The following is an 18,035-nucleotide window of genomic DNA, read 5'->3' as shown; positions in this document are numbered from 1 at the left end:
TCTCTCTCTCTCTCTCTCTCTCTCTCTCTCTCTCTCTCTCTCTCTCTTTCACAAGAAACGCTGCCATTTTGTTTACTTCCGATGAAATAAATAAGTGGAGGTTCCGACCATAGGTGTGACGACATAGTTTAATAAACTTTTTCGATTTTCTGTTTCAGATTACCAGGAGAGTCAAAATCATCTGGGCCAGCGGATAACTTTTTTTTTTTGCACACATGCATATTATTTTGCAAATAAATGACGAAATATTTTTTACCAAGAAAAATTTTTTTATTTACTTTCCTTAATCATACCTTTAACACGTTGACCGCCGTGTCACCCATATATGGGTGACAGTGTTTTTCACTCAAGAACTAAAAAGATTCATTCTGAAAGTTAGACGTCACAGGAGATGAATCTAAATGAAGTTCTTGAATTTTGATGTAATTACAAATCTAAATACCACGATAAATGTTTCATTACCTAGACTACGATAGTCTGAATAATATTTAATCTTAACAGAAATTTTCAAGAATATTCGTTTGGCAGTCAACGTGTCAAGGGGAGAAAACATTCATTGAATTTCATGCAAATCTCAATTCCTGAGACTAAAATTATTGAAAATATGTTTTCTTTTGTGCGTTCACAGTGAAACGGCCCTTTAATCTCTTCAGGCTCGCGTGAATCAACCTTTCCGAGAATGGCGCCCCTGGTTTGGAAAATGATGACGTATATCGTCAGTTGAACTCGCATACACTCGCATACTTGTCGAGATTTCTCTCTCCGTCGTCAGCACAATGTCACAATCGTCGCGAGGTTTGACACACGACGGTCTCGTTATTGTGAAAATGCTCGGCGATCGCAAGGTATCGCGATGGTGCAATTATGACGAAACTGGATAATATTCAGATAGGATGCAGTTGGCTGGACCGTTCACTTATCGTCACGGGTTACCAACTGTTCGCGGAAGAATTGTCGCGAATAGTTATGCAGTCGCGTCACGTTGCACGAAATTCCGTAGTTTATGAAACGAACGGTAAACGAGGTCCGCGAGTACGAAAATATTTTCATCAATCGCGATCGAATTGTTTTCGTTCGACTGGTCCCGTGTCGTGCAAACTTTCGATTGTTTTCGCGGCACGTGAATTTTTCCGCGTTTTTGCGTCACGGTTAACCAACGATTAAGAGCGACAAACAAAATGTACCTTCGTTGGTACGGTACGAATACGACACCGAGTTTATTTCGAAATATTTCCACGTTTCGATCGTGCGTATCCGGTCGTCTTCAGGAAATTGAAATTTGGAAAATGTTTATCTGTTTCAACGAGCGAACGCGAGAATACGTAATAACATTCGATTAAATCCTTTGTTACTTTGCGTAACCTTGATATTTCATGAGATCTATGATTACTGCTATATTATTATGACAACATTAACCCTCTGCGCTCGAGGCATTTTTCTATAGAATCAAATTCAGTCGGTCAAATTCAATCAGTATTTTTATAATAAATTTCTGTGGCACCAAAAACTCTACTTCGAAGAGAAACATCTACGAACGTTCATGACTCGATTTATTATTATTTCAATTAATAATTAGTTGTATTCTGACGTAAGTGAATTCGAAATTGTACGTTCACAAAATCGCTTTTAAATTACATATGTCGACCTAGAGGCGCCACCCGAGCGCAAAGGGTTAATAGCTTCAAATGACATAGTGTATCATGAAATAATTTTGTCAATGCACGTGGTATCTCAATGTATTAAGTATTCCAAAAATGAGGTTATTTTACGCCTCCTGTATCTTTGGATTGATCCGAATATGGATTGTTTTTTACTTTTCATGAACAAAAATACGAATTAACCATTTTTAGATATCACTGCAAATATATCATTTTACAGTATATATTTGGTTGTCCGAAAAGTTTCTTTCGTTTTATTAACAAGTAATACATACACAATATTTTATGTCTAATGTTACATTATTGAATTGTGTACGATTCATTTTGCTCCATTACTGTTACAACATCAACATCTAAGAAATTAGATTGTCTGTTTATATAAACACTAGCGCACAAAATAATTGAGTGTAAATTACGAAAGAAACTTTTGGGACAACCTAATACTTCTAGGTCCAAAAATGTTATGACAAGAAATATTAAATTTTCAAAGTTTAGTCGTACCGATAAAGTAGACAAAGATATTATTATGAAAAGTCTAATAACTATATTTTTCCAAGTCACTGATAAATAGACAACAGACCAAGCACGAGCTTTTCCTATTGTTTACGATTAATATTATGTACATAGAAGAAGCACACACAATTATCACAACAGAGTAGAAAGACATAATAATAATGTTATAGGTTACAATTTCGCATCGTCAAACAAATTCCTACAAATTTATATTTCATCTGTATGCCTATTGCATCCTTCTGTTTGTTAATATCCTGAAGGTGACCTAGTACACGCGGTTGAAACGGTGAAATATTCCAGATACACAGATGTTACACACATGCTGCCCTAAAGGCCAGAAAACGTACGTTACGCTTGTCATCATCGCTGAATGTAGCAGCGCGAATAAGGAAAACCCCAACTATTTCTTCTATTAATTTGATAACGATGGAATTTGCACATCACTGGGCACAGCAAACTTTGACACGATCACGTCGTTGTCATGATATAAATTATATTTACGATGCCTGTCCACACGTGTTTCTAATTCACCTCACTAATCGATCGAGAATCACGGCTGCGTAACGATCGACATGACCGCGAAACGCGCACTGTCTCTGCCTCAAAGCTGATCGAAACGATCGAGTGACAAATCAACCGTACCCGTTGAATTTTTAAAGCGTTTTGCTCTGCCTCCGCAGCCACGGGTCCCGCGTAGCGATCGGCCGTCTTCGGAAACTTTCGTCGCTGCTCGTCCACCACTGACGTACCCCCATCCGCGGTCACCCTTCCCTTTCCATGCTATCACACATTCGCGCGCGCTTCAATGACGTGAAAGGAATTTTCGTTTGATTTACTTTCATTCTACCATTACAAATTACGCGTTAATAATAGTTACGTGATTCAAATCCCTTTCTATAGTAGGATAGCTGGTATTTTGTTGCTGAATAGCTTTCTAGTTGTATGACTTGCACACTTATAATTTTTTCTGAAATATGCATGTATGTTCTTTTTAAAATAAACTGTTGTTTGCTTCGTTGTTTATCGATAGCAATGTGTATTGTATAGAATACAACTCTTCAACTTTTCAATACAATATTATGTTCTAATATGCCAATACATTTGAAACACTACAGTACGTAATGTGTCATAATGTTTTCAGTGTCATTGAATTTAAAAACATGTTCAATACATAATTGATTATTAGTAATTGCCTAATGGATACAGTGGATGGCTAATTGGCAGAGAGATGCAAGTGCTATGCAGGGTTGCGAGTAATTAATTACTTTTAAAATTAATTTCCGTCTTTAATTGACAATTAATTACAAACAATGTAATTAAACATTATTTAATTAAAATTGAATCAAGCAGAATTAATCGAAAGTCGTTTAATTGACGATTGATACGAGCAAATTTAATCAAAGGTATTTAATTGACGATTGCTTTAAGCAGAATTAATTCAAAGCCATTTAATTCACGATTACTTTAAGCAGAATTAATCCAAGCTATGTTAATTGACGATTTGTTTATATCTTCAATGTTAAAAGACATTTATATAAAATTTAATTAATTGTATGAGTAACACATATAAAGTTATAAGATCAGTTCAATTAAGATAAGTTCAGATAAGTTCAGAGATGGATGCCAGATATATCCGGGGCTCGTACAGAAAGAGTTACGTCGGTAATGCCAAATTAGCTGAACTGCTTTATGCTTTTAGTATATTACTTTAACTTATACCTATGGTATATATTTTTCTTATTTTATCGTCATTGAATAAGAATACATATTTGTTCTTATTTACGTTATAAATTACTTATTCATAGAGTTACCTCAACAAATACATAGTTATATATACAAGCAACTCATTTCGATGAGGTTAATAGTATTTAGTACATTGCATTTGTCGCTACAAATTGGTTTATATATGTTTATTTATATGTGTTACTTATGTAATTAATTGAATTTTATATAAAGGTCTTTTAACATTGAAGATATAAGCGAATCGTCAATTAAATAGCTTGAATTAATTCTGCTTAAAGTAATCGTCAATTAAATGGCTTTGAATTAATTCTGCTTAAATCAATCGTCAATTAAATGGTTTTCAATTAATTCTGCTTAAAGTAATCGTCAATTAAATATCTTCGATTAAATTCGCTCGTATCAATCGTCAATGAAACGACTTTCGATTAACTCTGCTTAATTCAATTTTAATTAAATAATTTTTAATTACATTTATTCAAAATATTTATTAATTAAGTTGATTGAATTAAATTTGTTTGAATCAATTATTTAATTAAAAAATTGTAATTGATTGTTATTCAAACCCCTGGTGCTATGTAATAATCTTCTACGTAATGCAGAACATTAGTTGTACCTACGCGATGAGTCTACGAGTACTGAATCGTTTGAAGTAATTCCGCATTCTTTCGTGGATTTCTCTCTGCCTTTCTCGCACTTTTCCCATAACTATGCATCCTCGTATCCTGCGTAGTTGCGTAAACTATATTTCAATTTTACAATACTTTTTTTTTTCGTTTCTGAATTGAATGATTAAATTATAAGACCACATTCGTCCTCGAGGTGTTTTCAATACATTAAGTAAACTACAACAGAGTTTAACTTGAACGTACTTGGCGCATGTATCGATCAGTTTGTGTCATTAATGAAATTAAAAAATTCACGAAGGATCTGCTTCGGTTGGAATTTAGTCAACGCAGTTGAAATTCAGTCTACGTGATTTCTCGGATTTTTTCTCGTATACGGCCCTGAGATTCTGGGATTCCCGTGTTGCGCGAAACCGGAGATCGTCAGGTAGACGAGGACAGGGCCATTTGGTCGAAAATTGAACGCAAGATATGTAAAACTTTCTCGTCCCCGTTAGTGCATACTCGGATTTATTAAGGGAAAGTTAATTACGTAGAATCACGAGCAACTTCGATTATCCTCCTTATATCCTGGACCCTCATGGTCCAAATTAGTTTTGGCATCATAATTATGTGCCAATATATTCATAAACGTTGATAACGAGTAGACTGCGAATTTTATGCATTTATGATGTTCAATAACATAGAAAACATACATAGAATATACATAATGTACGTTTGATCTATTCTACAATTATAAATCAGCCATTTCTTATTTATTTATCAGCCATTTGTAATTTTTAGAGAACGACAAAGTTGTTCGGATAAAATATTGTTACGGTCGTGCAAGATTCCATTACGTAGACGTTACTGTCCCAGTTCGCATTGGTGGGAACTGGGGGCCAATAGAACACCGCGAAATTTCAAAGTTTAAAACTGTTTTTTACCGCTCACTTAGGTGGCGTGGCCATCGCTCAAGCTTGAATCAGCTCGGCCCTGCTCGAGAATTCCTGCATGCTTGCGCAGGTGAGTATCGAGATGATGCTGACGATGATGTGGCACGTTGACCCCATTCTCTCTGCGTCATATCCATCGTCCTGCTCTTCAGCTGCTGAGTCAGACAAGCCTGCAAAATTCGTATCTCTAAGGATGATCTCTTTAAAAAATAAACTGATATCGTTACACCATTCGATCCTCCTTCTAATTTCCACCATATCTAACACTGAATCTACCACGACCGATCAAATCACCGTTTTCAAACTTTTGTACACAGTTTATATATACATATATACGAAGTATGTACGATTTTTTTTTATGTATTATACAATTTAGTAGCACGTGAAATATTTTTCCATCCCCGCCATATTTAAAGACGTTCAAATGAAAAATTCTAAATGATCGTTTTTAAACTTTAGTACACAGTTTATATATACATTATACGAAATATGTACGATTCTTTTTTATGTATTATACAATTTAGTAGCACGTGAAATATTTTTCCATTCCCGCCATATTTAAAGACGTTCAAATAAAAAATTCTAAATGGTCGTTTTCAAACTTTAGTACACAGTTTATATATACATTATACGAAGTATGTACGATTCTTTTTTATGTATTATACAATTTAGTAGCACGTGAAATATTTTTCCATCCCCGCCATATTTAAGGACGTTCAAATGAAAAATTTTAAATGATAGTACATACTTCAAATATTTTTTATCTATATTAATAACTCCATCATGTGTACACATGAAATATGAGGGTAAATATTCATGTTATAACAGTTTATGCATCATGTGAAACATATATGACGCACAAACAGAATGTTAGATATTCTAATAGGAAGTTTAGAAGCATTGTTTTTCGCGCTTCTAACAGTGTTAGAAATAGGTTCGCGTAGATAATAATCTTGTTGTGTTGTAAGAATCAACACCACTGAACTTTTTTATATAGTTGATGACTCGAGTAGCCAAGTCCTGACAACATAAAACCAATACATGAAAATAAGAATCAATGTCAGTTTTATATAAATGCTTTGTAAATTAGTAAATAATTATTGCTAGTTTTTGTCTTCGTACGTCTAACACCACATTCTAAATTGCGTCAAACGATCTTGCCACATGTTCGTCAGAATTACATTACGAGAATTGTTACATGTTCACGAATAGGCAAACGAATATTTGAAAGTTCAATTATTTTTAACTTAAAATCGCGTAGCTTCAATACGGTTGAAAGCTATCGTAAAATTCGAGGCCGTGTCCTCTGATTCATGGCATCTTCGATGTCGCTTTTGTATCTGAGATTGTACTTTTTGTAAACAACCGGGTAAATTAGCTTTTCACACTGTAATTAAAAAAAAAATTGCAGCCTAATGTACAGTACAAAGTGCGAAGTGCTAGCAGTGAAGAGTTAATAGCGAACGGCTAATATACACCGACAACGTCTCGACTTTAAACATACTTAAAACTTGATTTAGAATTATTCGTTTGCACTGTACCGGAAGGCGAATCGATAATAATTTTACTCGTGGCCAGCGTGCATGCATGTTCGAATACAGCCATCTCATAATCCATAGTAATCTACTTTATTTTGTACATCTGGATGATTCTACTCAATTCCACTTATTGGTAATTTATTAGGCGTGGAAAATAATTTTGTGCCCTGATATTCAATCATTTAGCTCTAGTTCGAATAGAACTAGAGTACTCGAATGTTACAGATAACTCAATTAACACTTTTTTATGAATTTGTTGTTATGAATATAAAATCACAAAATACCTGTGCTTGTGATTTCTCTTAACCTTTGTTTAGTTACGTTTTATAGATTGGCCAGAAATATAGGCTACTTAATTCCACGAATATTGATATAAAATTGAAAATCACCATGTTGTGATCTCCAAAGTATTGGCCTAAATACAAATAATTGTAGGTGAAGTGGCAAGCGTACACAAAATTCAAATTATCTGATATCTACTAAAACAGTTAGATGGAATCGATTGTTTTGGTGCGTATCACGTTAGATGGCCCCTCCTATCAGTTCCAGTTCCATGTATTTATTTAAGTGCGTCAGATAATCTCTTGGAATTTGCACTCTTCCTTTTTACACTTTATAAAAATATAAACATTTTGTTAAATTTCATATTACATTCTTCTTAACATTATTTCCTTATTTACTATGTATTATAAACATTTTAGATATTTCTATTATCGTTTCTAACATTTTATATATTATCACAAGTTTCTTAGGAAATACTAAAATACAAAATTAAAATACATATAAAAAACGCAAACAAAACCAGATTTCTTTATTTAACCTACACCTATTACCTTGTTTTTGGTTTATGATTGTATGTTCGTTTAACTATTTCATCTAACGCAGTAGCCTATTCTATCTTTTCTTAGCCCCTCCTATCAGCGCCTCGGAGAATAACGGGATAATATTCAGCATAGAAACCTTGGTAAACGTTTTTGAAACGAAGTAGAAACCTAACAGATGCTTGAACGTTGGCCGTTACGAATTCACAAGTGGACGGATGATTTTATGTGCCGTTTCTTTTTTAATCGCATTTCTCGTTACTGGATGTAGCCGATCAAGGAGTGGGGTTGGTACCGGAAGGCTATTTATCCGATGGTTACGAAGATCCATTGGTCAGTAGTCATTAAAGGATCGCTGCAAACAACAGCTTGGAAAGATGTCCGTCGATCAGGTAACAGTGATTCTATTTCGCGTCGACTTCTTATTCGGTCGCGTTTCCACGCGAAAATCACGAATTGGGATATTCCTTATCGAATATAGAGAACTTCGTTATCGACTGAAGAAAGGAAGTTAACGTAAGGACACGTCGTCCAGTGAAAAGCAAAACCATCGATCGTTTGACAACGTGATCAATCCCTTTACTTATTTACACAAACCAAGAAACTACGTTAAATTCTTATTTGAGACAACAAGTTCTGAAGCACGTAATTGCGCATATTATACATTTGTGTCGTAACTATCCCGTTCGAGAATTTGTAAGTTAGTACTGACAAGGGACGGTCGCGATCCGGACGAGCGCAGTTTGCACGAGACCGGGCTCAAATGATGGGAGCCGATGGGCATAAAAAAGTGCAAAACATTAAGGGTGAGTAAAAAAAAAGGAATAAGAAATAGAAATGCAGTTGGAGAAAAGAAAAAAATTTTCCATTGCCGAGTCTCGAACCCACGAACTCTAGAACATGAACCTGCGGCGTAACGCTCACGGCTACAACAGCTTCTGTTGTGATCTTGAATGTTTTCTTATATCTACTAACCTGTAAATGTTTAAAGTCATCTTTTATAAAAACGGCTGGCCAGATACCCCTAATGTTTTGCACTTTTTTATGCCCATCGGCTCCCATCATTTGAGCCCGGTCTCGTGCAAAAAGCGCTCGTCCGGATCGCGACCTTCCCTTGTAAGACGGTAATCGTCGAAGGTTTCCTTATCGACCAATCCTTTACGATCTAGATTTTCGGATATCGGTATAGTTTTGTTTATACGTAACAATACGACACCGTGAAATTCGAAGAAGGTGGGGGAAATGGGATTCGTTCGTGTGACGAATCATTAATTTGTTCGTTTGCCAGAATAATGTATACGTTGACATTTAGACGAAGTTACGATCCAAATGTTAATGTGCGGTTTTTTTTCTTGTCAAGTCATCTGTTTTGAAAGGTCGAACTCAAGGCACGAAGCGTGGACGCGTAACAAACGATAAAGTTTGAACACAAGCAAAAAGCAAAGTTAGCGATTTTATTTCGTAACGTTAAATCCGTTTCGATTTTACAGAGATTCGAAGCAGCGGTAGAGACTTTGAAGTCTTTCACCAAACGACCTTCTGACACAGAATTTTTGGAACTCTATGGATTGTACAAACAAATAACGGAGGGCAATATCAACAAGCGTAAGTCACCCATTGTTCGGCATGTATCGTACAGATACAGCAGGGTCGGCGTGATCTTTTGCAGGGCCCGTTCAAAAATGTTGCGGGGCCTGAATTCACATTCAAATCCTACACTTAAATTTTACAACGCGAAATTATTTATTTACAAATACTGTTACATATCTTTTATAAGACGAGTATTAATTAATAATACTTTATATGAAATAATAATACTTAATAAAAAATGTCTTGCATCTGTTAATGGTATCATCGTTCCGTAAAAAGTTAACCAAAATTTTCGTAGACCGCGGGGCCCCTCAAAACGCGGGGTCGGGTTCCGATGAACGCGCTGAACCTGCCCTGCGCCGGCCCTGTACAGATACTTCTCTGAGCATTCGAAAAAAATTATTGCTTACCGTTGCCTAATTGAGGGGCGTGCATCAATATGAAGGCAGCTCCACTTTTTCAAATTTTTTGGAAATTATAAGAACGTTTGAAAATTCAGATTTTTGAAATTTTCTTTCTTCTTTTTCATATCATAGCGTAGATACATAATTGTGAAATTACGTCGTTTCGAATTCCATCCTTCCTTTTCAGAGAGGTGGAGGGAGGATTAATGTTTAGAGCAGTGATGGACATTCGTGGGATTTTTCCTGATCATACGCATTGGAGCGAACGTTGTAGTCCTCACTGCTGTATACACCTACTTAGAATTTAGGGTACCATTGGATCCCAGTAAGGAACGAAATATAATGTCCTCTTTTTTTCCTCGATGATTTCTGACGTGGACGGCTGCGGTTCATTATCCATTTTTTTTTTAATTTTTCCTAATATTACACTCACGAACACTAACACTCTTGTACTTAATTTGTCCGTTAAAAACGCGGGAAAATTGCACAGGCCCTTAAATGCACCTCCTCTAGAGGTTCGGATACATGTATGGTAGCAGACGACATGTAGCTGTGATGTCAGCTTACGCATGCGCAGAAAGCAATTCCTCGAAGGAAAAATCCCACGAATGCCCATCACTGGTTTGGGGCTGCCTTCTTATTGTGCCACGTTTTAAAAAAAAAATAGGAATTTTTCGAATGAAAACAAAATTTTCTTTCAAAAACACTTTCATTCGTTCTTCTTCCTGCTCTATCTTCGTCAAATCGACATCGTTAGTTTTTCTAGTGACCGGAGCTGTCTCCTTATTACACCACGAAAAATAGGAATTTTTTAAATCCGCGATTACGTTCACCTCAAAACCATAAAAAAAATGGAGCTGCCTCCTTACAGAGATGGGCAAACCCCTAAGCTTCGAATAACTCTGAAGTTTGCCGATGTGTTTGTCTCGTTTCTTTTTCTGGAAAATGTTCAAAAGAGGAAACGACACAAACATATCGGCCAACTACAGATTTATTCGAAGTCTAGGGTTTTGCCCATCACTGCCTCCTTATTAGAGATGCCGTGAACTGCTACTTTTGAATCACTCGCGATCGCTTCTGATTGGTACAGAACATTCTTTTCACTTTTCACAAATTATGTTGTTCTTAGGTTATATATGTATTATAATATGATCTAAAAGCAATGTTAATATAATTTTAATACAATTTAAATTTGACTAATTTGTAATTTCTTGAATTTCTGTTAAGGGGAGACAGTGATACACTAACGATAATAATTAACATGAACCGCTTCTGAAACGCCATCTTTCGGATCACGGTCGTGATCGAAGTTTAATCACGACTGCGATCGTGATTGTGTGATTACCGTGAAAAATCATTGTTAGTGATTTTTCACGCCATACCTACTCCTTATTACAGCACACCCCTCAATTGGCGTTTAGATAAAGGGAAGCGATAAAGACAATGTTCGTTAGACAAAATGAATAACTGCTACACAAACGCACGACTAAAGACTGACAATCATTCTTTTAACATTTTAGCTAGACCTGGCATGATGGATTTGAAGGCAAAAGCGAAGTGGGACTCGTGGAAATCGAGGGAGGGTATGTCAAAAGACGCCGCGAAAGAAGCATACGCTAAACACATTGACACGTTATCGGCCAAGTATAAATAAGACGTACAATTGTTCTGTTGATGGTAACAAAGAGGGAAGGGAAACGTTTGGAACGAAAAGTTAAGAGAAAAAAAAAAACATGTAATAAACCTCTACGAATGAGAAATGTGTGTTGCGTTTTGATTACAAAATGTAATCGCATACTTGACGTAAACTACCTATATGAGACTTATCTCGTGCCAGAAACTGTTTAAAATAAAAAAAACTTTTACATTTGTTTTCCAATCAACACACAGGGTGATCCGCTTGCTATCGTACGTTCACGACAAGTTGGTGAGCCAAGGACACGGTTCTCACTCTGTTCCACCTCTCCTGACACCATGTGCTGTGTTGTCATTGGCTGCGGCCAGTGACAAGAGACGACGGCGAGCATACCGGGACAGAGTGAGACGAATTGATTTCACAGCATTGGCGTGGCTAATCATTCTCGGGTTTTCGTTATCTTTGTAAGTGTTTATACGACTGTAATAGTCGGCACTTTGATTAGGAGGCTACGCCGATGTTGTAAAGTCGTCATTCTGTTTCATTCTGTCTCGGTATGTTGGCGGTCGTCCTTTGTCACTGGCCATAGCCAATAACGACGTAGCACATGGTAGCAGGAGAGGGGGACAGAGTGAGAAAGAAAATGAGTTTGCCTCGCCAACTTGTCAACGCACGATAGTATACACGGTGTCCCAAAAATGTTGTAACACATTGAAAGGGTTGGTTCGGGAGGTGATTTGAAACAACTTTTTCGTTAGCGAAAATGTTGTCCGAGGCTTCGTTGAGGAGATATTAAGAGAAAACACCGACCAATCAGAGTGCGCGTATACCGGTGGAGCGTAAGCTTACGCGCTAGGCGGCCGCGCTTATTCGCTACCGCGGCCGCTCCAACGGCATCCTCGCGCTCTGATTGGTCAGTGTTTTCCGTTAATATCTCCTCAACGAAGCCTCGGACAACATTTTCGCTAAGGAAAAAGTTGTTTCAAATCACCTCCGGAACCACCCCTTTCAAGGTGTTACAACATTTGTGGGACACCCTGCACACAATGGACAACCACACAATAGCTGACCGTCACTGTAAACTTTATGACGGTGACCTCCGCAGCAAAAGCATGGGTGACCGTCATAAAGTCTCCAATGACGGTCGGCTATTGTTGTGGTTGTCCATTGTGTCTACTAGCGAGCGGATCAACCTGTAGTACTTCCTAAAATCTTATAAGAGAAACGTGACATATGAATTGTTTCTGATAGCATTAAAAAACTAATGTTTAATTCACATTTGCTACAAGTATGAATAACAAACATTCATGAATGCCTAATTTATTAAGTTTTTATTCGTATACGATCAAGAGCACTCAGCAGTAATCATGTCGATAAAATTCTTACCTCCGTTAATTTTCTAAGAACCGAGATCTCACAATTCGAAACGAGATGAGACATGAATATTCGGGATGAGACGAGATGTCGACAAATTTCTTTCGACTTTTCACTATCGTGCAAATTATGGAAGAAAAAGGATAAATTATAGTTGTTAGGTTAATATGTATACTACTTTGTATAAAAACATTGACATTTTACAATTACCTGTTATGTGAAATAAAAATTCTTTAAAACAAAATCTTTTTTTCTTTTACGTGGATGATAATAGAGCCCTGAAGGTGTTGTGATACAGAATCAGAGTGAATGAGAGAAAGAGACGCGAAGGTAGCGCTGCTCCCAACTTACGCGTGTGCGTGGAAAAAAGCTGAACGCGCAGTACTGTAACTATAGGAAAGGATGCCTGGCTCCAATTCTTTTATACTCTACTATTTTGCGATTAAAGGCGTCAGTTTTATGGTCGTATTAGAAACTTTTCTAACGCTAAAAATAGTACGAATGCTCGAGTGGAAACCATTTTTGTCAACACTGAGAGACGCTAACTAGATCAAAACACGTCTATGCTATTTTACCGCCCTCTTTCAGTTCGCTGCAACAGCACAAGCCATGCTTGCGCTCACTGGCGCTCACTTGTGCTCACTTATGCTTTCAACGCGGTTGTTCCGATGGCATAGTTGTCATATATTCTGGTTTAAAGTCAATAAAATAGATAAATACTGTAAACAAAGAATTCCATTCCAATATATTTAATGACACATTAAAATGAGTATTTGTGCTCTAGACAAAGATACGGCAAAACTTATAACCACTACACAAATTATAACTTCAGTATCCACTGCTGTAAAAGAGTTAATAGAAAACGCATTGGATGCTGATGCTAAAAGCATTGAGATTAATTTGGTATTTTGCTACCCTTTACATTTTCCACACCCTATGTCTTTTGCATCCCCTTTCATTTATGATCATTTAAAATTTACCTTGTATTTAAACCAAATTTAGTATTCAACAATTTTAATGTAAAATTCGTGTTCTTTCTAATGATTAGATAGATAATGGAACTACTCTAATAGAAATAAAGGATGATGGCTGTGGTATTTCCAAAGCAGATGCACCTAATATGGCTCTGCCATCTTACACATCAAAAATTCATAATTTGTCTGATTTGGGTAAATTGTTATTTTGCCTTAAGAGAAGAATTGTAGTACTATGTCATGTAATTTTTTGATAATGATGTTTATATTATTGATAGACACTTTAAACACATATGGATTCCGAGGTGAAGCATTATTTGCGCTAAGTGCAGTATCGGATCTTACAGTTATAACAAAAACAAAGCAAGATGAAGTTGCTGTATTGTATACCATCGATCATGGTGGACATATTATCAATTCTGAACCTTGTCACAGATCTACTGGTATATAAACCAATTAAAAGTATTTAATTTCTTTTTTCTTTAAATATTTTAATTCCTTCAGGTACAACTATTCAAATTAGACAACTATTTAAACATATACCAGTACGAAGACAAATAATTACCACTCAGAGGAAGGCTAATCAGGATATTAAAATATTAGAATTCTTAATCAAGAGTTATGGAATGTGTAAATTTTTGGTACGGATGAGTTTCAAAGTGGATAATAATATTATTTTTATGAAACCTAGTGTAGCTACTCTGGAAGAAGCAGTAACGTATATTCTAGGTAAAAAGGTGACATCTAATATGACTTGGATAAATGCTGAAAATACAGAGGTAAACTACAGGTAAATAATACTTTGATTAAAAATTGTAATATTCTAAATTATATTTTTCAGATTAATATGAAAGTAATGGTACCTTCAAAAGGAACACAGAATACTGTTGAAGTGTTTCAATCTGGAGCACAATACATTTTTGTGAACAATAGACCAATTAAACATAAAGAATTGGAGAAGGTATAATCTTTTCTCTTTTATTGAAATTAGATAATGCAATTATAAAAATAATTCAGAAATTATTTGTAGATTTTAACTAAAACAATATTAGAAGCAATAGGAGAAGATTCAGTGTCAAAAAAGAAACCAATATTTTTTCTGTACCTTTTAATAAGTGCTGCAAATATTGATGTTAATTTAGAGCCAAATAAATCTTCCATTCTGTTTAAAGAACAGGTGAACTTTTAATCAAATTAATGGTAATCTGTATTTAAAATTCATATATAACATGCATGTATCATATGTACAGCAAATAGTTTTCAACACAGTAGACAAATATATCAAAGATTTTTATGGGATTCAAAGAGAAGTACAAGAAGAAAATCCTTGCAATGTGTCTCTCAATGATTATCAGGAGTATTCGCAAAAAATAAGCATTAATAATCAAGAAAATGAATGGCCTGCATGTAAAAAAAGAAAAGTATGCATAGAAAAATCTGAAGAAAAATGTATTCATTATGAATCTGAACTTCAAAAATCTGATGGCAATTCAGTTAACGATCTGAACCCTGCCAGTGATAATAATTATGAATGTAACAAACAAGCTCCAATGGACAAAAATGGCCAAAATCATGAAAAGAAGAGCGGCGATAAATGCGAAGAAAATTTAGAAAATTTGAACAGTCCATTCCCAGTTTTAGATCTAAGCGAGACAGATTCAAATAATTCGCAGAACTTCACATTAGTTTGTGATAATTCTGATAATTTAATGGATTCAATGTTAGTATCTTCAAGGGTCTAGTCCAGAAACAACAAAAATTGATTTTTTTTTTTAAATATTTTCTTAAAAGTTTAGAGCTCCAAACTAGACATCATACAACACATTATAGTATAAGAATTTTTACTATATTTCTTATCTTTTATAGCACGGATATTGCAAACGAAAATACGCCTGATAGCCCCCAATTTGAATTAACCCCACATTCTGAAACATTTAGTCAATTACCTATGGTAGATTTAGGTGAAGATTTTGACTTTAGAATTTGTTTGGCAAATGATAATATAGATAAAAGTGAAAAAGAAAACAAGGTAGAAAATACAAATCCAAGAGTTCTACAATCAAAGAATGATAAATCAGTTACACCAAAGTGTGCTACATTGAAAGAATGGAGCAAGGGACATGTTTCTGGTTTAAAGGTAAAAATTCGAAATAAATTTAATTTTATGAACATTATGAAGTAGGAAAATTAATGTTAATAGGGAGGTACAGACATACAACCTTACAAGGTTGATACAGAGGCAAATAAATTATCGGATATCGAATCATACCATGGAAATGTATGCAAAGGCTTTGTTAAATTTTCCAAAAAATATAGACTGCAAAGTAATTGAATTAACTAATATTTTAAACTGTTAAAAACATTACATAAGACAAGTCAATATTTGAGAGTGATGTTCTTCCTTTTAGTCATAGAACAGCAGCCTAATATGACAGCACCTCAAATTGCATTGGCAGTAACCGATGCATGGAAGAAATTATCGCCAGAGGAACGTGGTTATTACAGAGATATTGCACAAGTGGAAGAAGAAGAGTATATTGCAAAGAAACAGGAAACAAAACAGAAACAAACAACTGATGCTAAAAAACCTAAAAATAGAGTATTAAAAAAATTATTGGAAAAAATGAATACAATGAATGGTCAGAATAGCCAAAATTTATTAGTGAGAACCATTGTACCTTGGAACATTGATTTGAAAAAAGTAACTGATAGTTTCCTAAATAAGTAAGTGTCCAAAGCTATTGTTTATATGAAACTACTCACTATTATTTAATGTTTAATATAAATGTTATAGTTTGACGTATAATAATACCAATCTTGTTGTTGGGCTACTGTGCCCTAATTTGTGGGTTGTTCACAAATCTGCACACATTTGGATTTTAGATGCAATACGTTTAAAAAATGAATTAAACTTATCCAATAGAAATGAAAATGAGGTAAAACTGGAATATTCAGTGACATTGTTAATTTCTTTGATTATGTTTCAAATAAATTTCTATTTAATTACAGGATAATATAGAGACAATAGAACAACTTTTGAAGCAATGGTTTTCAGTGAAAGATGATTTGTCAATTTTACACCCTATACATTAATATAGATTAGAAATGTTTATTTAATATAATTTATTTTTTTATATTTGAAATAAAAATTGTATTATCGGATTCAAGTTTCATTTGACATTTAGATTTTAGTAACAACATACTTAAGTGTAGGTAATGTTTCAGTAATCTGTATCGGATTATTTAATTAAAATATGTTTGCCTTTGATAACCCCATTTTACCAATTCATATGGACATTTTTTTGTATGGTAAATGAAATTTGGTACGTTTATAGTTCATTCAACCTGGAGGACTTTTCGTAAATAAAACCACGTGACTACGTAAGAGCTATGCTCGACATAAATACGAATACAGGTAAAATATAGTAGATATCTACCAACATTTCATCAAGTGATAAGTGAATCCAAACAAAACCATGTGACCAGTGCCTAAGGCAGCGCCGTTTGGTACTAGGTTGTTCTTCAAACACATGAAAACTCGATAAAATTTTGATAGAATTTATACAAGTCTCTATTTATTTATATAAATGGCAATGGGACATTTACAGTTTTATATATTTTACCTTAACAATAACAAAAATATAAAGATATCAAATAAAGTAAATAAAATGTGTTGAAACTTACGAAATATCCCTGCCTCCTGGTTAAAACGTCGTGTTGACATTGAAGATCAATATGAAATTTGATCAGGCGATAAGATTTGTTTATATTCAATTTGTCTTTTATAACAGTTTCACAGGTTTACTATACTTTACATTTTACAAGAAAAAAATCAGCGAAACAATAATGCGTGACTACGACACTATCTTATTCAATTTTCAATCTTACTGGCCTGCTCAAGTCAGCTTAGGTTCGCTCAGCATCGCTCAGTGGCCGCTCACTGGTCAGGAGTGTACTTATGTATACCGTAATTCCGATGCATACTTAGTTGATAAAGATATTATAAAATAATTTTTATTTGTATTATTTTATCTGATAAATAATATATGTCAGATTTATATCCATGAGATTATTTCGTGTGGTATTGTTTACATCAAGTCCATAATCCAAAAACCGAATTGTACAATATATACAGGGTGTCCCAAAAATGTTGTACCACCTTGAAAGAGGTGGTTCGGAAGGTGATTTGAAAGAACTTTTTCCTTAGCGAAAATGTTGTTCGAGGC

General features: G+C 34.8%; 3 protein-coding genes across 3 annotated transcripts in view; 2 read left to right on the top strand and 1 right to left on the bottom strand.

Moving 5' to 3' along the window:
- Positions 1 to 2,818, bottom strand: part of LOC128886632 (uncharacterized) — a 28,486-nt gene extending 25,668 nt beyond the window's left edge. The window contains exon 1 of the mRNA XM_054141693.1: positions 2,519 to 2,818. The gene's annotated coding sequence lies outside the window, so the exon portion shown is untranslated. The remainder of the gene's footprint in view (positions 1 to 2,518) is intronic.
- A 5,271-nt stretch (positions 2,819 to 8,089) lies between these two features.
- LOC128886630 (acyl-CoA-binding protein homolog) lies at positions 8,090 to 12,298 on the top strand. The gene is made up of 3 exons (XM_054141691.1): positions 8,090 to 8,223; positions 9,322 to 9,436; positions 11,346 to 12,298. The coding sequence occupies exons 1-3, from the start codon at positions 8,209 to 8,211 to the stop codon at positions 11,477 to 11,479; spliced, it is 264 nt and encodes an 87-aa protein (XP_053997666.1). The 5' UTR covers positions 8,090 to 8,208; the 3' UTR covers positions 11,480 to 12,298.
- A 1,244-nt stretch (positions 12,299 to 13,542) lies between these two features.
- On the top strand, positions 13,543 to 17,435 carry LOC128886616 (PMS1 protein homolog 1-like). Its single transcript, XM_054141668.1, has 12 exons — positions 13,543 to 13,738; positions 13,884 to 14,004; positions 14,088 to 14,252; positions 14,314 to 14,588; positions 14,651 to 14,770; positions 14,840 to 14,986; positions 15,060 to 15,529; positions 15,676 to 15,946; positions 16,010 to 16,133; positions 16,218 to 16,533; positions 16,604 to 16,745; positions 16,819 to 17,435. Exons 1-12 carry the CDS (start codon positions 13,601 to 13,603, stop codon positions 16,900 to 16,902), a joined length of 2,373 nt encoding a protein of 790 aa, XP_053997643.1. The 5' UTR covers positions 13,543 to 13,600; the 3' UTR covers positions 16,903 to 17,435.
- The last annotated feature ends 600 nt before the right edge of the window (positions 17,436 to 18,035 follow it).

Source organism: Hylaeus anthracinus, unplaced genomic scaffold (genome assembly GCF_026225885.1).
Source record: "Hylaeus anthracinus isolate JK02 unplaced genomic scaffold, UHH_iyHylAnth1.0_haploid 11985, whole genome shotgun sequence".
Classification (NCBI taxonomy): Eukaryota; Metazoa; Arthropoda; class Insecta; order Hymenoptera; family Colletidae; genus Hylaeus; species Hylaeus anthracinus.
The sequence above is the reverse complement of the archived record's forward strand: the minus strand, read 5'-3'. Positions and strand labels throughout refer to the sequence as shown.